Source organism: Magnolia sinica, chromosome 3 (assembly GCF_029962835.1).
Source record: "Magnolia sinica isolate HGM2019 chromosome 3, MsV1, whole genome shotgun sequence".
Lineage (NCBI taxonomy): Eukaryota > Viridiplantae > Streptophyta > Magnoliopsida > Magnoliales > Magnoliaceae > Magnolia > Magnolia sinica.
The window spans coordinates 123,216,297-123,239,025 of NC_080575.1; the positions used below are offsets into that span (position 1 = coordinate 123,216,297).

Below are 22,729 nucleotides of genomic sequence, written 5' to 3' on the forward strand. Positions count from 1 at the left end.
CAAATTAAGAGATAAGGAAAATTGAAAGATACTATATTCATAGCCATTAGCTGCGTAAATAGAAGAGAATACATAAATTACCAAAGCATGAAATAAGGGACGTTGCTCCTATAAACTGGGTAAACAACTAATAGACTCCTAAAGACTAGGACAAACAACGACTTATTCAAATTAAACTCTTAACACCCTCCCTTAAACTAAGTGCTCTATAGACAATTAGTTTACAAAAAAAAAAAAAAAAAAGGTACTTCACCAGCCCATCCCCTCTGGCAATTAGTCCCTCCCAGCTTGTGTGTCGCTAAGTATCCTTGCAGCTCCCTCCCTCAAACTGAATTCTCCATTGAACAAACACCAAGTAATCTCTGTAGTTTCACGAATGTCTCCAACTTGAGGGGTTTGGTTAGAATATCTACAACTGGATCCTCACTTTTGCAAAAGATCAGATCAACCGTTCCATTGATAGTATAATTCTTTAAGTAGTCTCCTCAACCAGATTGCTTGATATGCACATGACGCAGCAGCAACGAATTCAGCTTCGGTAGTGGACAAAGTAACAATTTGCTGCTTCTTTGATGACCAAGACACTGCACCTAATCCCATCATGAAGACATAACCTGAAGTACTTCTTCTATCATCTGGATCACATGTATAATCACTATCAGTGAAGCCAAATAAATCAGGTTTTTTTCCCTTCCTGTAGAGTATGCCAAAATCAATCGTCCCATGCAAGTATCGGAAGATTCTTTTGGCAGCAAGGAGATGCAACACTATAGGATGTTCCACGTATGTACTGATGAGACTAACAGCGTGCATTATGTCTGGCCTTGTTGTAGTCAAATACATAAGACTCCCCACGATTTGCTTATATACTATTGACCTTCTTTCCTTCATGGTCTTTGAAAAGCTTCAGGCCAAGTTCAACTGGTGTACCAACTGAATTGCAATTCGCTATTTGAAACCTGTCCAAAATTTCTCGAACATATTTCTTCTGTGAAATAAAGATTCCAGCAGAGGTTTGTGTTACTTCAATGCCAAGGAAGTAGTGCATTAGTCCAAGATCAGTCATATCAAACTCAGTCATCATTGACTGTTTGAAATCATCAAACATGGAACTATCATTTCCAGTGTAAATTAAATCGTCCACGTATAAGCATACTATTAGAAACTCATCAGCAGATCTAGATTTAAGAAATAAAGTATGCTCATATGAGCACCGTTGAAAGCTTGTTTTTGAAAAATATGCAGCTATGCGACTATACCAAGCTCGTGGAGCTTGTTTTAGCCCATAAAGAGCTTTTCTTAACTTGTACACCTTCTTCACATTTCCTTGCTGCACATACCCCGGAGGCTGATCAACATATACTCGTTCTTGCAAATCACCCTATAGGAAAGCAGATTTGACATCTAACTGGAAGATGGGTCATGAGTTTTGTGCTGCCAATGCAAGTACCAACCGAATGGTATCATGCCTTGCAACTGGAGCAAAAACCTCCTTGTAGTCGATACCAAATTCTTGTTTATAACCTTGAACAACTAGGCGAGCTTTGTACTTATCAACTTTTCCTTCCTCATTCAGCTTTGTTTTGTAAACCTACTTAACACCAATCGATTTTTGCCCCTTAGGAAGATCTGTCAATTCCTGGGTGTTGTTCTTCTCAATGGCTGCTAGTTCTTCATCCATAGCTTTCTGCTATTTTAGGTCTTTGACAGCATCTTCAAATGTAACAGGATCACAATCTGAAAATAGAGCAAAATGCATAAGTGGATCATCTAAATGATCAAGTCCACTTACCTCATAATCTTGTATCCATGCTGGTCTTGTTAGGGTGTGTTGAGGTCGGGATGTAATAGAATGATCTTCAGATATTCCATCTGGTTGACTTGAAGGGCTGGAATGTAGTGGTTGTTGGTCACCAATAGTGGATTGTGGTGGTCTTTCTGCTTCCTCATCATCAAAGCTCACAGGAATGTTCTGGTCTGGACCATTGAGGGTTGTTGTCCAAGTCTTCTCTTCATCAAAGATTACATCACGACTGATGACGATCTTCCTGGTGATGGGATTATACAACTTATAAGCCTTTGAATGTTCACTTACCTCGAGAAAAACACATTTTTCTCCTTTATCATCAAGTTTCTTCCTCTTCTCGTCTGGAACATGTGCATATGCAATACACCCCCAAATCCGCAGGTGATCGACACTTGGTCTTATGCTACTCCATGCTTCTTTAGGCGTCACATTGTGGACAGCGATAGTAGGACTTCTGTTTAAGAGATGAACACTCCACAAGACTGTCTCAGGCTAGAAACTTTTAGGAAGAGAACTTCTATGCAACATACTTCGCACCATGTTTAGGATCGTACGGTTCTTCCTCTCCGCAACCCCGTTTTGCTGTGGGGTGTAGGATGTTGTAAACTATCTTTGGATTCCAAGCGTCTCACAGAAATTTGCAAATTCCTGTGAGTTATATTCCCCACCACGATCTGTTCGAAGAGTTTTAATAACCTGCCCAACTTCTTTTTCAACAAGGGCCTTGAAATTTTTGAAGACTGAGAGCAGGGACCCGTTACGCGATACGGGGTCGAAACGGCCGTTACAGAATTCTGTGACCGTAACGGCCGTTACAGGGCTGTTATGGGCCATAACGGCCATTACGGACCCGTAACGGCTGTGACAGGCCCTTAAAAAAAAAAAAAAAAACAAAAAACAAAAAAAAAAAACTTACCTTTTTTTCCTTTCTTTTCTTCTTCTTCTTCTTCTCTTTCTTCTTCTTCTTCTTCTTCTTCTTCTTCTCCTCGAGCAGCTGCGGCTGCGCCTGCGCCCGGCTGCGGCTGCAGCTGCGACCTGCGCTGCTTCTTCCTCTTCTTCTTCTTCTTCTTCCTCTCTCACTCTCTCTCTCTCTCTCTCAATCTCTTCTTTCCCCCTTTCCCTCTTTTTTTTCTTTTCTTTCTTTCCCTCTTTTTTTCTTTTCGTTTCCCTCTCTCCTGTTTTTTTTTATTTGCCGCAGCTGACTGCGATACGTGTCACGCAAAGACGATCGCTGACACTCCTCGAGCTCTGAGTTGTACGAACGGTTCAAAGGAGATCAAAGTTATATCGCCCCATAGTGATGTATTTATTACATCTACACCGTTCATCTATTTTCAAAGATCATTTTAGATCACAACCTAAAAAATGAATTATATCCAGAGATCATCTGGACCACACTAGAAATAGCAACAGAGATAATGATTTTCAGGTTAATATATTCGTAGTGCGCACGGTAACGTTTATTTTCCATCCAATCGGACTCGAGTGGGCCCCACTATGATGTATATATTTTATCCATATCGTCTATCCATTTTGCCACGTCATTTTAGGTCAGGATTCAAAAAATTAGTAATATCCAAATCTCAGGTGGACCACACCATAGGAAATAGTGGTTATAGAATGCTCACCATTAAAAATTTCTTAAAGTCCACCGTAATGTTTATTTTCAATCTAACTTGTTACTTGGGTCACATTGACGTGGATGAAGGGAATACACACATGTCAGCTTGATCTAAAACTTTTCTAGCCCCCAATAAATTTTTAACGGTGATCGTTTAATTATTGTTGTTTTTTATGGTGCAATCCATCTGAGCTTTGGATGTGCCTCATTTTTGGGCTCATGCCCTAAAATTATTTGGCAAAATGGATGGACGATATGGATATAACACATTCATCACGGGTAAGGCCCAAAAAATTTTGACACGTGTGCTGCACTTTACATCCGAGTCTCTCTTAATTCAAGCCTTAAAAAATTGTACACAAGACATATATTAACTTAAAATTTGACAATTAAATTATGGACTGCAATTGCTAACTCACAATGCCAAAATCAAATTATTTAAATAGTTTTAATTGTTAATTTGTGAACTTTTATTTTTTAAAATAGGGCATTTTGATTTATTTTTTATTTTATATGATTCACTATCCAATAAATGTCCACCAATTTATAAGTGGGATAATGACAATAAATGACATGAATTTGAGGCTGATTTGGAGAATAGATTGGTCCTCCAAGTCAGCCCCAAATTGGCAACGCCATCTACCTGAATTTAATTTCATTTTTTTAAAGAACTATTGGGTGAAATGATATCAAGTTGTTAAGTATATAAATTACATATTTAAAAAATTAAATATATGAATTTTGTAGTTAAATTCAAGTTACCTGGTTAAAAAATTAATTAGACAGTCCGATACAACTTCTCACCAAAGAGTGGACCGTTACACCACCATAAACATGTTCCAATTTATAAATGAATGCATATTTGGAATGCTTAAAATATTCCGGATTTAATCCATATTTTTTCATATTTTTTTGGCAAAAAAAAAAAATTTGCGCCGTTATGGGCAGTTACGCCCCCGTATCGCCGTTACGCCCCCGTATCCGTATCGGTTTCGGAGGGCACCGTTACGCCAACCGATACCGATACGGGACACCTTGACTGAGAGAGCTTCAGATTTTTCCTGCAAAAATAGACCCATGTTTTTCGACTATAGTCATCAGTGAGGATAATAAAATACTTTTTACCACTATTGGATGATGGATTTATAGGCCCACATATCGGAATAGACCAGCGCCAACACCTTCGTGGCTTGCCTTGCTTGCCCTTTTGGAAAAGGAGCCCAATGTTGTTTGCCAACGACACATTCTTCACAAACTTGTACAGGATGATCAAGCTGTGGAAGGCCTATCAACATATTCTTTTGATGAAGCAACTTCCAATCAGAGAAGTTCAAATGCCCATAACAAAAATGCCACAGCCATTTTGGATTTTTTACCATAGCAGAAAGACATGGAAGAGTAACATCCTGGACGTATAAAGGAAACAACCGATTCGCTGTCATATTAACTTGAGTAATCAGACCATTCTTGGGATCTTGAACTCGACATATTCCTCCCTTAATGATGATCTCGTATCCCTTGTCTTAAAGCTGACCCACACTCAACAAATTAGTTTTCAAACTCGGGATATAAAACACATTTGAAATAGTCTGTTGAGAATTTGTGGAGGTCTGAATTTGAATGTTGCCCTTCCCATAACAGAGATAGTGGAATCATCTCCAAAATTAACAGAGGTACGGTAGGACTCATCTAATTCAGAGAATATAGACTTGTTTCCACACATATGATTACTTGCACCTGTGTCCAAGTACCACATTTGTTGATGGATCTCTTCAGCCATGTTACAAGCCAAAAAGAGAGTAATCTCATCTTCCTTTTCTACAAAATGAGATTTTTCTCCTTTTTCTTTATTCAATTTTGTCTTGCATTCAGAGCGATAAAGATCATACCTATTACATTTGTAGCATTTGACTTTGGACTTGTCAAATGGTTTTGATTCCGGGTTTCTACCTTGATGATTATTTCGCCCTCTACCTTTGCCTTTGGGATCAAGAACGTGATTGTCATTGCTACTGCTGCTGTGCCTTCCGCTTCCCCATCCTCTTCCTTGACTGCTGTCCCTTTTTGTGAAAGATTGGTTCGAGGATGACTGTTGTAGTTGCAATGCTTGCTCCACTGCTACATGCTGATTAATCCATTGCTCGTGGACCCTCAGCGAACTCATCAACTCTTCGATAGAAAGAGATTCAAGATCCTTTGATTCCTCTATTGAACAGACCACATGTTCGAACTTCAAGGTTAGTGATCAAAGAATCTTCTCGATTATGGTAATGTCTTCCAGCTTTTCTTCGCTAATTCTCATCTTGTTCGAGATTGACATGGTTCTGGAAAAGTAACTCTCGATTGATTCCGTTGATTGCATTCGAAGAGTCTCAAGTTCCGTACGAAGTGCTTGAAGATGTGTCCGCTTCACCTTTATAGAGTCTGCTTCTGAAATACCAATTTCAACGAGATGCCAATATTCCTTGGATCTCAAGAAATTTTCCATCAACATGCTCCAATGATCATAGTGACCATCAAATTTGGGTATAACAGGTTGTACAAAAGTCTCAGATGTCATTATGAGAAAGTAATTGCTATGGCCCAGAAAATCAAGAGGAGTAGATAAGAGTTGCAGCTCTAAAAAACACTATCTACTTTTTTGGTTACGGCTCCGATACCAATCGATAAACAAATTAAGAGATAAATAAAGGAAAATTGTTGAGTGTGGGTCAACTTCAAGACAAGGGATACGAGGTCATCATTAAGGGAGGAACATGTCGAGTTCAAGATCCCAAGAAGGGTCTGATTACTCAAGTTAATATGACAGTGAATCGGTTGTTTCCTTTATACGTCCAGGATGTTACTCTTCCATGTCTTTCTGCTATGGTAAAAAATTCAGCATGGCTGTAGCATTTTCGTTATGGGCATTTGAACTTCTCTGGTTTGAAGTTGCTTCATCAAAAGAATATGGTGATAGGCCTTCCACAGCTTGATCATCCTGTACAAGTTTGTGAAGAATGTGTCGTTGGCAAACAACATCGGGCTCCTTTTCCAAAAGGGCAAGCAAGGCGAGCCACGAAGGTGTTGGCGCTGGTCTATTCCGATATATGTGGGCCTATAAATCCATCATCCAATAGTGGTAAAAGGTATTTCATTACCTTCACTGATGACTATAGTCGAAAAACATGGGTCTATTTTTTGCAGGAAAAATCTGAAGCTCTCTCAGTCTTCAAAAATTTCAAGGCCCTTGTTGAAAAAGAAGTTGGGCAGGCTATTAAAACTCTTCGAACAGATCGTGGTGGAGAATATAACTCACGGGAATTTGCAAATTTCTATGAGACGCATGGAATCCAAAGACAGCTTACATCATCCTACACCTCACAGCAAAACGGAGTTGCGGAGAGGAAGAACCGGACGGTCCTAAACATGGTGCGAAGTATACTGCATAGAAGTTCTCTTTCTAAAAGTTTCTAGCCTGAGACAGTCTTGTAAAGTGTTCATCTCTTAAACAGAAGTCCTACTATCGCTGTCCAAAATGTGACACCTGAAGAAGCATGGAGTGGCACAAGACCAAGTGTCGATCACCTGCGGATTTAGGGGTGTATTGCATATGCACATGTTCCAGACGAGCAGAGGAAGAAACTTGAGGATAAAGGAGAAAAATGTGTTTTTCTCGGGGTAAGTGAACATTCAAAGGCTTATAAGTTGTATAATCTCATTACCAGGAAGATCGTCATCAATCGTAATGTAATCTTTGATGAAGAGAAGACTTGGACAGCAGCCCTCAATGGTCTAGACCAGAACATTCCTGTGAGCTTTGATGACGAGGAAGCAGAAAGACCACCACAATCCACTATTGGTGACCAGCAACTACTACATTCTAGCTCTTCAAGTCAACCAGATGGAATATCTGAAGATCATTCTATTACATCCCGACCTCAACGCACCCTAACAAGACCAGCATGGATGCAAAATTATGAGGTAAGTGGACTTGATCATTTAGATGATCCACTTGTACATTTTGGTCTATTTTCGGATTATGATCCTGTTACATTTCAAGATGCTATCAAAGACCCAAAATGGCAGAAAGCTATGGATGAAGAACCAGCAGCCATTGAGAAGAACAACACTTGGGAATTTATAGATCTTCCTAAGGGGCAAAAATCGATTGGTGTTAAGTGGGCCTACAAAACAAAGCTGAATGAGGAGGGAAAAGTTGATAAGTACAAAACTCGCCTAGTTGTTAAAGGTTATAAGCAAGAATTTGGTACCGACTACAAGGAGAGTTTTGCTCCAGTTGCAAGGCATGATACCATTCGGTTGGTACTTGCATTAGCAGCACAAAACTCATGACCCATCTTCCAGTTAGATGTCAAACTGCTTTCCTACAGGGTGATTTACAAGAACGAGTATATGTTGATCAGCCTCCGGGGTATGTGCAGCAAGGAAATGTGAAGAAGGTCTACAAGTTAAGAAAAACCCTTTATGGGCTAAAACAAGCTCCACGAGCTTGGTATAGTCGCATAGCTGCATATTTTTCAAAAACAGGCTTTCAACAGTGCCCATATGAGCATACTCTATTTCTTAAATCTAGATCTGCTGGTGAGTTTCTAATAGTATGCTTATACGTGGACGATTTAATTTACACTGGACATGATAGTTCTATGTTTGATGATTTCAAACAGTTAATGATGACTGAGTTTGATATGACTGATCTTGGACTAATGCACTACTTCTTTGGCATTGAAGTAGCACAAACCTCTGCTGGAATCTTTATTTCACAGAAGAAATATGTTCGAGAAATTTTGGACAGGTTTCAAATGGCAAATTGCAATTCAGTTGGTACACCAGTTGAACTTGGCCTGAAGCTTTTCAAAGACCATGAAGGAAAGAAGGTCAACAGCACAGTATACAAGCAAATCGTGGGGAGTCTTATGTATTTGACTACAACAAGGCCAGACATAATGCACAGTGTTAGTCTCATCAGTAGATACATGGAACATCCTATAGTGTTGCATCTCCTTGCTACCAAAAGAATCTTCCGATACTTGCATGGGACGATTGATTTTGGCATACTCTACAGGAAGGGAGAAAAACTTGATTTATTTAGCTTCACTGATAGTGATTATGCAGGTGATCCAGATGATAGAAGGAGTACTTCAGGTTATGTCTTCATGATGGGATCAGGTGCAGTGTCTTGGTCATCAAAGAAGCAGCAAATTGTTACTTTGTCCACTACCGAAGCTGAATTAGTTGCTGCTACGTCATGTGCATGTCAAGCAATTTGGTTGAGGAGACTACTTGGAGAATTACACTGTCATCAACAAGGCCCCACTCCGGTCTACTGTGACAGTAGTTCAACAATCAAACTCTCAAAAAATCCTATCCTACATGGAAGAAGTAAACATATTGATGTGCGGTATCATTTTCTACGTGATCTCACAAAGGATGGAACTATTGATCTGATCTTTTGCAAAAGTGAGGATCAAGTTGCAGATATTCTAACCAAACCCCTCAAGTTGGAGACATTTGTGAAACTGCAGATATCACTTGGTGTTTGTTCAATGGAGAATTCAATTTGAGGGAGGGAGCTACAAGGATACTCAGCGACACAAAAGCTGGGAGGGACTAATTGCCAAAGGGGATGGGCCAGTGAAGTACCTGAAGTACCTTTTTTTTGTAAACTAATTGTCTATAGAACACTCAGTTTAAGGGAGGGTGTTAAGAGTTTAATTTGAATAAGTCGTTGTTTGTCCTAGTCTTTAGGAGTCTGTTATTTGTTTACCCAGTTTATAGGAGCAACGTCCCTTATTTCATGCTTTGGTAATTCGTGTACTCTCTTCTATTTAAGCAGCTGATGGCTATGAATACAGTATCTTTCAAATTAATTTGTAGCTGCAATGCTTGCTCCACTGCTACAGATTTATTTTAACAACAATAAAATATAACCTTTATTCAAATTAAGCTCTTAACAAGAACCTTAACATGCAACCCGAAATGGGCATTTGAAGTCGTGTGTTGAAATGCTATCAAGATTCTGGCCAACTGGCAGGCAGCATGACAAATATCACTGAGATTTTGAAAAATTCAAGATAACAATATTGCAAAGAATACACTGAACTATATTATCATGAGACTATCGCAGGATTTTCAGAATATCAGCATATTTCAAAATATCATGTTTTTATTGTGATATTATCACAGTATTAATTCAAAATGTAATTTACAATAAATATTTTAGATTTTTTTTTGACACGATTTTCACAATAATACTCCAGAGAAAGCTCATATTTTGAAAACCTCCCAGCAAATTGCAGAGAATGATATTTGTCACTATTCTAGCAGGAGATAGTGTGCGCATTCACTCTCAGTGCTCACAGTGCATAATGAAGCCATGTTCATAACAACTTACGTTGAAAAAAGAACACTCATCATCCTCTTAACCGTACATGAAATAAGGGCGTTATGGTAATATGCAAGGGTGTTTTCGTCAAATCAAGTAACACAGGCCGGTCTCTGACCTGAAAAACTAGGGTTTGAGACAGTAATTTCTCCCTAAACATATACAAGAACTAAGGCTACAAAAAAGCAATAAAGAGAGAGGGATCGATTTTGAAATACCTGGTGGGAAACGACCCGTTTTCGGAGACGATTGAACCGGAGCGAACAGCTTCCAAGAAAGAAAGTCCTGTTTTTGAAATGAAAGAGAGAAAGGAAAACGCACATGAGGACTGAGAGAAAGAAGAAGAAATGGGAATTGAAGGTAGAGGAAGAAGAAACACGTACTGTCTTCTTCGACATCTCGAGCATCTCTCACTCCAGAGGAGTCGATGATGGCCATGGTGTTCTCTTCGTAGCCTCTGTTGCTTTTTCTGCTTCTTTTTCTAGAGCTTTCTTCCATTTTCAGCTCCTGCAATACAATAACGAGCAGAAAAGGAGGAAAAAAAAATAAAAAATCCTAATTTCGCTTTTATCAGTTTTGCAGATGCAGAGACGGAGCGAGGACGGGTTTTCCTCCCGCCAAAACGCTCGCGTTGCGAAGGATGATGAGTTACCATGTTAGTTTTACACCATTTAATAATGAATGGTGGTGAACCTTCGAACGTAGTATGGCCCACCCGCTAAGCAAATTGAATAGGCGTGGTTAAATCTGTGGAGGAGAAGGGAGACTTGCAGCATGATCCATTCATGACCGTAGACAATGGACCAATGGTCTGGATCGTACCAAACTGGTGAGATCCCAAAAAAAAAATTAAAAAAAAATTCCGTTGCCGGGACTTGAACCCGGGTCTCTCGGGTGAGAGCCGAGTATCCTGACCAACTAGACTACAACGGAGTGTTGCTTTTGCATTACATACAAAATTAGATATCTTATTTAATTCCCTCAAGTCCTGTAGGTCCGGGCATGATAATTGTAAAATCACCCCCATCCGTCAGGTGGGACACATTGTATTCGCCATACAAAGAATCAAATTCATGCCAAAATCATAAAGGCTACACACAAAGCCACGGTCTCTCCTTATTGCTTTCCCTGCTGTGGCTCACCTGAGTTGTTGATCTGTAAGACTTTTGGCCCCATAGACAAATGTAGAGGGTTCACCTGATGGACGGAGTGGATGTCACACGAAACATATTGCTACATGTTTTCACGGCTCCATATTGTGACGAATATACATCATCCATGTGTATGATGATCTAAACCATACGTCTGGACTCAGCCATGGCTTTGGTTGTACCATCTAATAATAAATGGGCCTTTTCTCCACTTAATAGGAGCTGTTGTTTGCTTTTGTCTTTTACTACCCATTCATGTACCACCAAATGAAGGGCAAGAGCTGTCTAAACACTGATTATAGGACCGTGGCTCAATTACTATTTGAATCACAAAATGAACGGTTTTAATTTGATCCTTGTTTGACACGAAGGGCCCACCTAGTTTTTCCAAAGTCCTCTTTTGAGCACATCCATCTAATTGCAATCTGAACACTTTCAAGCTTGCTTTTCATATTGATGAACGGCCCACTTTTGTTCAGGTGGGCACGTGTGATCAAGCCATTGGGCCCATCATTTCACGGTGGGGTTCCATTTTTAACCAGGTAAGGCCACACAAGTAACTCAGTTGGAAGTAAAGCAAAATGGTCACCCCTACAGCTTCCAAGCCCACGTCAGAAGCTTGCTCACTTGTGCCTTGTCATGTGATGATCCAGACCATTCATCTAGTGAGTCCCATCATTGAAGGGTCAGAAGCTGGACCCACCTTCATTGATCTTGACCATCCATAGAGGATTATTGGTCCAAAGTTGGACACCTTCATGTGGACGATGAGGATCAGTAATCGATATAGTACTTCCTAGTGGCCCATTCACGGTGGGACCTGCATGTGGGCCAAGTCAGTTACTGAGCTTCAGGAGCTAGACCAACAAGGATCGGGCCCACGAAACAAAGGTCCTTGCTGAAGTTGCCTTCAAGCTCATCGATATCAATACCACGGATGTTATAAACCGCATCACGCAATCAACGGTTCAAATTGCACGGATATGTTTTCCGGACGTGGATTGCGTGGCCAGAAATCGGTCCAGGTAGGGATTCTGTGGGGCCCACCGTGATGTATGGGTTCTATCCACGCCGTTTATCCATTGTTCCGGATCATTTCAGGAAATGAGCCTAAAAATGAAGCAGATCCCCGGTTCAAGTGGACCACACCACAGGAATTAGCGGTGATAATGATGCCCACCGTTGAAACCTTCCTAAGACCCACCCTGATGTTTATTAGCCATCCAACCCGTTCATAAGGTGACATAGACCTGGACGAAGGGAAAACACAAATGTCAGCTTGATCCAAATTGAGCCTTGGATGGTTCATACCCTAATATGATCTGGAAAAATGGATGAACGGCGTGGATAAACAAATATATCACGGTGGGCCCTGCAGAGCCCCTGCCTGGACCGATTTCATCCAGATGGGGGCAGGAAGCAATCCGCTTCCATGATTTCCTGTGGTATAGTAAATAGCCACAAAAATCAATGGAACGGCCTTACGGTCAACCACTAGATGGAATGGATGGGTAGATATGCTAAACTACGCCGACGGCGAAGAAAGCGAAAGGAAAATGAAGTGTAACAGACTCCGCGGGTCTTTTAATACTCAAGACTCGATGGGTTCGAAATAGAGGTTTACCATAATACATCCGGACGTATTACGATAGGATACGTTGGTACCATTGCCGGATTTGGGTTCGTTGATCCAAACCGTATGCGAGAAGGGCTCCTCCGTTGATGGAGGATACCTATTAATAAAACTCTCCAATTAGAATACTTTAGCTATTAGATTATTTATTTATTTTTTCGTTGAATATGGACCGTCTACTTGAATGTTGTTCTGTGGGCCATTAGTTGGAATCTCTAGCATTTTTCAATCTTAAAGATTTTTCGAGCCAGCCACTTTCATCGTTGTTCTTCATCAGTTCAACGATTTGGATCGCCCACTATGACACAAGATACAGCGGCTTTGAGTTCCGACGTATTCTATTGCAAGTCCGGATCTATAACAGCAAGCCTCTCGGAAATAATTCAGGTGTTGATGGGCCGTGGCTGGGTCCAGTTGCATAGAGCTTGGGTATGGGCTACTTCTCGTAGCTCGTGTAAAAACCCATTCCATGAAAACGGTGGGCCCAACTGTGAAAATCACATAGCACAAAAATCAGGCCCATCCACTCACATGCACATCGACAAATAACCGATGATCTGATTCAACATACAGGTGTGGCCCATCTAATAATTGGGTTGACCTTGTTTTCTAGAGGAGTGATTTTCATGGTGGGGCCCATCGTTTCCATGGTAAGGATGTAAGACACAAGTGTCATATTTCCAAGAAAATAAGCCTGCAGGACAAGCTGTGGTAGAACCGGCCCACCCATCAGGGCCCCACTTAAATGAAGAGTATTGGATTTGAGTACTTGCGTTGAGGGGTGGATTGGTATTGGGGTTCGGCCTGGAAATGGGATAACCTGGAGTTGGTTCCAGCACTAATTTGAACTGGACGGCAGTGCCTTCTGGGCTGGGCCTATTGAAAATATTGATTTTACCTGGACCATTCCCATCCCCACTTGGGCTGAGTCCACCTAATAGGCTAGGCCGATCATAGGCCTGGTCATTAGCTCTGTTATGGAAAAATATGGTCCGACCACCTTCAAGGTCAGCCCGGCCTAGCCACGTTAGAGGGCAGCTCGACCAAACCACCCTCAAGGTCAACTCCGCCAGACAAACGATTGCTCCTGATACGTTTTATTGAAAGGAACTGGCACAAAGTTTACAAACGTAGTTCTCAGCAGAATGAGAACTCGAACTACCATATGCTCACATTTGCCGAGAATTGGATGATCTAATTCGACCAAAAGACCACCCAAGAATAGCCAGAGCCAACGAACAAGCTAGGTTTGAGCCATAACTTGGGTTGATATAAGCGCGATTGGATCAACTCGAACGATCTTCGGCCAAGTGACCAGGTCAAGTTCTGGCGAGCCCAGTCTAAGTTGTCCTTAGCCGTTCAACAAAGCTCGATTCAGAGAAGCTCGGCTCGGACCTTCTTTGCTCAATCAGGAGAGTTCGACCAGATAAACTAGGTGCACGATCCCTTCCAGTTACACACTACAAGAATAACCGCTTTACCCACGATTCAAGGATAACCGGCGACATCATTGCCCGCGCATGTCTGGCCTAATGGCTGAGATCGTGCCTAAGATGGCGGGCCACCTTGTCCTATGGACAATATAAATACGGGACCACTTACAGGAAGAGGTATGCAAAATCTTTCACCTAGGATCCCTCTACATGACTAGATCTAAATTCCTAGCCTGACTTTGGCATCGGAGGGTCTTCTACTCTAGCCAGGATCTCTATTGCCTTCCTTCCATTGCGCAGGTGCTCGGAAGTTCATGAGCTCGGTGTGGGTGAACAAACTTTTGCATCAACAAGCTCAAAGGCTGAGTATTGACATGACCCGTCTTGGTTCAGCTGCGCATATAAGTCTTATGGTTAGAGCTGGCAATGGTCCGGCCCCTGGGCAAGGCCACTAGGCGTGGTCCTACCGTTCAAAGTCCAGCATGGATTGTTGACTTGTCGAGTTGGAGGCGAGTCATCCCAGTCGACTCGGACTTAGTCTCTCCCAATCCGGTCCGGCACTTCGTGTCAGATTGAAAATATGCCAGACTTAGATTGACTGGATGAATCATGACTCGACTCAGGAGTGAGTCCGTCCGAATCAGGATTGAGTGAATCTTAAAACCATAAATCCTGGGCCCGGACCCACCCCAGCCCGTCCGTTACCGAGGCTATTTATGGCCTCTTTTGTATGGCAACGGGTTATCGTCCAAAATGGAAAGTAGCTATCACTGCCGTTCTTTGAAGAGCTCAAGCATGTTTTCACTGGAAAAGAGTTTTAGAGGTGGTTTTGGATCGTCAACCTGCACACGTGCCAATCCATCACATATGTGCGGGATCCAAACCGTACATCAGATGCAATGTTGTGAACATACCCAGATCCTAAAATAATCTATATCTGTTGACTATGTAGACCATAATGTTCGGAGAAATCCGAACCATTGGTTGAGTCCCCGACAGCCATAACAACTGCAGTGGGCCCAACTGCGAAATCACATAGCACAAAAATCAGTCCGGTCCACTTACATGTACATCGATGGACAACCGATGATCTGACTCAACATACAGGTGTGGCCCATCTAATAATTGGGTTGACCTTGTTTTCTAGTCGACTGATTTTCATGGTAGGGCCCATCGTTTCCATGGTAAGGATGTAAGACACAAGTGTCATATTTCCAAGAAAAATAGGCCTGCAGGACAAGCTGTGGTAGAACCGGCCCACCCATAAGGGCCCCACTTAAATGAAGAGTACTGGATTTGAGTACTTGCGTTGAGGTGTGGGTTGGTATTGGGCTTTGGCCTGGAAATGGGATAGCCTGGAGTTGGCTCCAGCACTAATTTGAACTGGACGGCAGTGCCTTCCGGGCCTGGCCTATTGAAAATATTGATTTTACCTGGACCATTCTTATTCCCACTTGGGCTGAGTCCACCTAACAGGCTAGGCCGATCTTAGGTCTGGTCATTAGCTCTGTTATGGAAAAATATGGTCCGACCTTCAAGGTCAGCCCGGCCTAGCCACGTTAGATGGCGGCTGGACCAAACCACCTTTAAGGTCAACTCAGCCAGACAAACGATTGTTCCTGATACATTTTATTGAAAGGAACTGGCACGAAGTTTACAAACGTAGTTCTCAGCAAAATGAGAACTCGAAATACCGGACGCTCACATTTGCCGAGAACTAGATGACCTGATTCGACCAAAAGACCGCCCAAGAATAGCCAGAGCCAACGAACAAGCTAGGTTTGAGCCGTAACTTGGGCTAATATAAGCGTAGTTGGATCAACTCGAACCATCTTTGGCTAAGTGACCAAGTCAAGTTCCGGCGAGCCCAGTCTAAGTTGTCCTCAGCCGTTCAACAGAGCTCGGTTCAAAGAAGCTCGGCTCGGACCTTCTTTGCTCAATCAGGAGAGTTCGACTAGATAAACTAGGTGCACGATCCCTTCCAGTTACACACTACAAGAATAACCGCTTTACCCACGATTCAAGGATAACTGACGACATCATTGCCCACACACGTCTGGCCTAATGGCTGAGATCGTGCCTAAGATGGCAGGCCACCCTGTCCTATGGACAATATAAATAAGGGACCCACCTATAGGAAGAGGTATGCAAGATCTCTCACCCATGACCCCTCTACATGACTAGACCTAAAATCCTAACATGACTTTGGCATCGGAGAGTCTTCTGCTCTAGCCAGCATCTCTATTGCCTTCCTTCCATTGCTCAGGTGCTCAAAAGTTCAGGAGCTCGGTGTGGGTGAACCAAATTTTTGCATCAACAAGCTTATAGGCTGAGTATTGGCAAGACCCGACTTGGTTCAGCTGCGCATATAAGTCTTATGGTTAGAGCTGGCAATGGTCCGGCCTCTGGGCAAGCCCACTATGCGTGGTCCTACCGTTCAAAGTCCAGCAAGGATTGTTGACTTGTCGAGTTGGAGGCGATTCATCCGAGTCGACTCGGACTTAGTCTGTCCCAATCCGGTCCAGCACTTCGTGTCAGATTGAAAATATGCCTGACTCAGATTGACTGGATGAATCATGACTCGACTCAGGAGTGAGTCCGTCCGAGTCAGGATTGAGTGAATCTTAAAACCATAAATCCCGGGCCCGGACCCACCCCAGCCCGTCCGTTACGGAGGCTATTTATGGCAACAGGTAATCGTCCAACATGGAAAGTTGCTATCACTGTCGCTCTTTGAAGAGCTCGAGCATGTTTTCACTGGAAAAGAGTTTTAGAGGTAGTTTCGGATCGTCAACCTGCACACGTGCCAATCCATCACATATGTGCGGGATCCAAACCGTACATCAGATGCACCATGTTGTGAACATACCCAGATCCTAAAATCATCTATATCTGTTGACTATGCAGACCATAAAGTTTGGAGAAATCCGAACCATTGGTTGGGTCCCCGACAGCCATAGCAACTACAGTGGGTCCGTTAGACAGAAAGAATAAAATGGTCAGGTCCTATCTTAGACAGAATGACATAATCATGCAGTTGCATGTGACTCAATGAATGCACGGCCGAGTGGTGTGTAAAAAAATACAAGCCCACGTGCAGGGTCCTACAAGGCGTCCTAGATTATCTAAAAGAATCCGGCCGTTAATCTCATCAGGTGGGCCACATGTGGACTCAGGACGTGTTCTGTAAGCCAGAAACTGGTTTTGAGTTGATTACGTTGATTGATGGGCCAGTTGTCCATGCAATAGGTCCCGGCCCTAATCCCTGCTTGTTTGTCCGTGAATAAGCAGTGGTGGGCGTGTGCAGCTACATGCAGCAGTGCGCATGTATGTTTGCCAGAGCTGTCTATTGTTCCAAAGGAAATCGGCGCTCTTTGATGGATTTTAATGAAAGCATAGAAAGATAAAAGTTTTCTAAAATCTAACTTATAGACTTATCTCAACTTGTTTAAAAATATGCGAGTATTTTTATACGAAAAGACGGTTAAAAAACACTAATTTAATTTTATGGGTCCCACCATGATATGTGTGTCATATCCACACCATCCATCCATCTTACTAAAACAATTTGCGACATGAGACAAAAAATGAGCTAGATCCAAAGCTCAAGTGGTCCACACCAAATGTAGCAATGCTCTTAAGTTGTTCCCCCGTTGAAAGTTGTTTTCTTTACTGGGCCCACATTGATGTTTATTTTTCATCTAACCTGATTAGAAGTTCACACATACATGAATAATAGGAAAACACAAATTTCATGTTGATCCAAAACTTCCATGGGGCCTAAGAAGTTCTTAATGAAAGGCGATCAATTCTCACTCTTTCCTATGGTGTGGTCCGCTTGAGCTTTGGATTTACTTCATTTTTAGACTCGTGCTTTCGCATAGAGGATGGACGGTGTGGATAAGCCACATACATCACACTAGCCCCACATTTATTTGACACGTGTTCTTAGTTTTAGTGTGGAAAAAGCAAGTGTAACCTTAGCATATGCAATAATTACTTAGGTAAATAATCATTACATATTTATAATGTATTTATAAAGAAATTAAAAAATCAAACATCCCTTAAGGATCATAGTCATGGCTTGTCATATTTCACAAAGAAATGCAAAAACATACAACTAGGGGTGTATACGAACCAAGCTAGCTCGGTTAGCTCGCTCGACTCGACTCGAAAAAGCTCGATTCAATTGACTCGGTTCTAAGGTGAGTTCGAGCCGAGTTGAGCTGATTTTTTGAGTTCGAAAATGAGTTCAAGCCGAGTTCGAGCAAGCCCCAGCTCGACTCGACTCGGATCGAATCCAGCTCGAATCAAACTCAGATCGAACTAGTTCGGTGATTCAGTTACCTTGCCATTGATGTTGCTCACCAAGTGTTTGATAAAATGACTCAACAAAATGTGGTTGGTGGCAAGGAAGGTATGTACATGAAACAAATATCCTTTTTTTCTTGGTTTTTGTATTGCTTAGAAGGTGTTTGATAAAATACCTATAAAACCATTGCTTCTGTTTCACATACATAGAGGGATTTTGAAGGTGCAGTCTAGTTGTTTGTGGAAATGCCTCAATGGCGAACTCGGCTCGATCTTAGCTCGAACTCGGCCTGACCTAGCCCGAGCTGCTCACCAAACTAAACTGAGTTGGCCAGCCAGGCTCGAGGACCGAGCCAAGTCGAGTTCAAGCTAAGGTCAGCTAGTGGCTGAGCCAAGTCGAGCTGAGGCCAGCTCGACTCAGTTCGACTCGATGTACACCCCTACATACAACATAGATTATGCCTACACGGAAAAGGCTTGTCTATTTTGTTGCTACTAATCTCTTAGCAAATCTAAGATTTCTTAATAAATCTCTCCAGATCTATCACAGGTGTAAGTGAGTGAATAAGTAAATCAAAATTCTTTAACCAGGGCCAATGGCTGACCTAAGCCATCGAAGGGTGGACCCCACGTTGGAGGGCATGTGCATGTGATGGGGGAAGGGAGGTGGGGTGTCCCACCTATCCTCCCTCATCCACTCTCTCTAGCTCTCTCACAGGATGTCTAGGGGAGGTTCGGACGTTTAGATTTTTTTCATTCTCTTTCCCTCTTGGATAAGATCTTCAATAATAATTTTTAAAAAAAATGGTGATTAAGGTTGCAAGTAGGGGTGTCAATGGGTCGGATTAGGGTTAGGCCAAGATCTATCTAAGCTAGCCGAGCGCTTGAGCTTGTGACAGGCCAAAATTGTCCAACCTAAAGCCCGCTTATAACAGTTACACACGGGTTGCCCCAAGCCTAAACCTAGACCAAGCTCAAGCCCATTTTGAATCCATCTTCTTAATCATTGTTTCTATTCTATATGAAATGGAGATAAAGATTGATGGCTCAATTTGCTTTATTCTAGACAAAAATACAATAATTTTACAAGCTATTCTTGAGTATGTTTACTTTGAAACTGACCAATTAAATGCCCAAATTACCCCTATTGCAACTAGGGCTTGACTGTGCCGGATGAGGCAGCATACGACAGGGTCGATGATTTCGAAGCAATTGCAGCGTTGACACCACCTCTCTATGTTGATCTCGATCCAATAGTAGGGCCAAGTAACGATATCATGTCATAATGGTAGATAATGACAAGTCATATTATCAAGAGCATCGGAGCTGAGGAAGGGACGAAGAGAAGAGTGGCTTTCGTTGGAGGCATTAGAGAGAGAGAGAGAGAGAGAGAGAGAGAGAGAGAGAGATGAGATTGTAAAGCCCTAATGAGCCGTGCTAAACTGATGGGCTTTTGAATAGTTAAGTCCAAGCTCAACCCGATTTAAAAATGAGCTCATATTTTAAGCCCAAACCCGATCCTCAAGCCTGATATTCTAGCCCAAGCTCGATCGAAAAAGCCCATCGAGCTAGCTCGGTCCATTACCAACCCTAGTTTAGTAGTTTTAGAAAGGTATATTCAATATGATGCTCCACTATCCTATAAGTTTTGTGTATCGTATTATGAAAGAAACCTATTAACCTTCTTAATCTATAAACCCCAACCATTTTCTCCACTATTCATGGTCTCCATCCTCGAGTAAGCTCATGTGCGCCAAGAAGTGAATAGAGACATCTTAGCCATTAGATCCATTAAATAGGGTTAAAAACAAATCAACGATTAAATATAAAATAGAATTTAAAGCAAATTAATAATTAAAACTCAAAGTCAATAGTTTAGAAACTATGATTAATCAATTAAAAACTATAGAAGTATTGTTAAATCCTTAAAATACTTGATGAATGGTCTAAAATCTTAAAATTAACTCACAAACTCATATTCCGAGCATCCTAAGTGGATACTTTATTAAATCATGGATTTTGATGACCCTAATGAAACCTTTCAGCCACATCCACTTTCAATGGCTTCTAGGCAGTCATCTATAAAAAATGATATATCTATAAATTAGAATTAGAAATTACTAGGACAATACCTCATACATCTTAATGAATTAAGTCAAATGCAGTCATAGTTTAAGTTTCATTAAGATGGTAAGAAGTGTGAATATGTTTGAACAATATACACATTTCATACCTAAAATTCTTATTGTGAAAGTTATTTGAAAAGAGATGCCAAAGTGCACGGAGAGAAATTACCTAAACAAGAATGCCAAAGCTAAAGAGACTCTCTACCACTAACTCTAGATACTGTATCACACAGGAAAGACATATAGTTTGCATTAAGAATGTATAACCCGTGAGACTCATTATACCACTAATCCTTTTCCCAGTAGATCTTATATAATAAAAGAACTGTGACAGAAAATAATAAAACAATGCAATTGTTCGATCAAAGCATTAGCATAGAGAAAATTAGATGGAAAAGCAAGAACGTGGAGTACTAGTGATAAGATAAAAGATGAGCTAACAAGATCCTCTCCAAAAAAATCATGGAATAGGATCTATTAGTTTTCTTGATCCAATCATGAAAGGAGATGTAAGTAAGAAAGTTACATTCCTTACTAGTAACATGATTTGTAGCTCCAAAATCAATGATTTAAGGCATATGATAATGAGACATATCGAGAGACATGGTGGGAAAAGATACCTAAATGAGATAATGTACTAGTAGTCGATATAGTTAGAGGATTATCCATGACATTGAGATAAGACTTAGGCACATGGTTAATCTCGATAGAATGGCCCTCCCCTTCAATAATAACAATATTAGCCTCACTTTGGGGCTTCAGTTGAAAGTGAAGATGCAAATCATAGCAATAGTCTCAACTCCCAATTACGTTGAGAACACTCACATTGAGTGTAGATCAAGTTTTCCAAGTTAATAGGACAGAGGTGGTTGATCTCTCCATGCACACCAGTCTGAACTTTAATAGAATATCCCCTTCGAGTTAGTTTAACCCAAACGGAAACTTTTGAAGAATAGATATCATCATGCAAACACATTGATTGGCCACGCTTCGAGTATAGTTGTAAATTACTTTTAAAGGGAACAACTTCACTCATCCCAAAATTTGAAATTTATGGGGCTTGAACTCTCATGCCATTAGCATGTATCTTCAATGTGAATATATTGTGACATATAGTGATTAAATTTCTTCTAATGTGGAGTCATAATATGCTTCTATTGAAGACACCCATTGTTACATATATATAATCTACCTGTCACATATCGTGATGAGAAAAATATTCTTTGAAACAATATTTTATATTTGTTAGGCTATTGAACACATCACACGAAGTGTTGCTTACAGGTGGTGTTGGCTTATGTGGTCGCTAGATTGCAGGTGAATTGCGCTCGTGGGAGCTTTTCAAGCTTTCTTATATACTTGTGACTTGGGTTGTTATACGTTTGACTTGAAGTCGCCACTAGCCAGTTGGCTAAACTCCACATAACCTATGAACTAAAGAATTCGAACATTTTTTTTATTCAAATGACTCCTAATCTACAACTGAGATTCTAGTTAAGGGACCACTACGACTTAAGATTCTGGGTAAGGATCACAGTAACAAAGAAGGAAGGTGTTAGGCACCATTTCTGCTTGTACAAGAGTATTGTCTTTACTTTACGTGACATGGTGAAAAGACAAGAGATTATGTTTGCTTTTGTGTGTAAGTGATGCAATATGGTGTATGGAATTTAATGTGGTAATAAAATGCCTACTTCAAGTAATAAATTGTGAAAGACTTCTCCGCCAAAACTCACCAACTTGGAGAAGCAGTCAAAATCCAAGTCGCTCTAAGTTTTTTATGGACAAGATCTGGTATTTTGGCAAGCCGCAGATCATACAGTAGAATTGATAGGACAAGCAGGAGGGTTGAGAGTAGATAAAGATGTACAATGTTAATACAAATATGAATGGAACTAATATGAGTTGGATAAGTAGGTAAATGGGTTTTTGCGAGGATCGATAAGATAGGCCCTTTGGCAGCTTAGGTGGCTAAGATTCAGGCTTGGCTAGGTTGGCCTAAGGCTAGAAGGCTTCGTCTCTTTCACCGTCTCTCTCCTTAGTGGATAGGTAGGCTAGACCACTCTCCCTCTTTTCTTCTCCTTCTTAAGGCTTCTTTGTAATGGTGAGTGATAATGGAAGTGACATGGAATGAGGTATTTATAAATGCTAGGGTGGCATTTTAGGGATTTATAAAAAGTTTAGGGGTTAAAGAAGGCTTTAAGGGCTATGCTTGGTTAGGGATATGGGTGTGCTATGTGGCGTATTGTGGTTGGTTGAATC

General features: G+C 41.3%; 1 protein-coding gene and 1 non-coding gene across 12 annotated transcripts in view; both read right to left on the reverse strand.

Annotated features, from left to right (window-relative positions):
* Positions 1-10,462, reverse strand: part of LOC131241095 (negative regulator of systemic acquired resistance SNI1-like) — a 31,348-nt gene extending 20,886 nt beyond the window's left edge. For 5 of the 11 annotated variants that reach the window (XM_058239739.1, XM_058239742.1, XM_058239741.1 and 2 more), the window contains exons 1-2: positions 10,197-10,458; positions 10,032-10,098 (exon numbers count right to left, since the gene is read on the reverse strand). In XM_058239739.1, coding sequence (XP_058095722.1) covers positions 10,032-10,098; positions 10,197-10,311 — 182 coding nt within the window. In that variant the 5' untranslated portion in view covers positions 10,312-10,458. Of the gene's footprint in view, positions 1-10,031; positions 10,099-10,196 lie in introns of all 11 variants that reach the window. The other 6 variants (XR_009168955.1, XR_009168954.1, XM_058239740.1 and 3 more) reach the window with 3 other exon arrangements.
* Positions 10,463-10,673: 211 nt separating this feature from the next.
* Positions 10,674-10,746, reverse strand: TRNAE-CUC (transfer RNA glutamic acid (anticodon CUC)). Its single transcript has one exon. It is a non-coding gene; the product is annotated as a tRNA-Glu (tRNA).
* Positions 10,747-22,729: the final 11,983 nt, after the last annotated feature.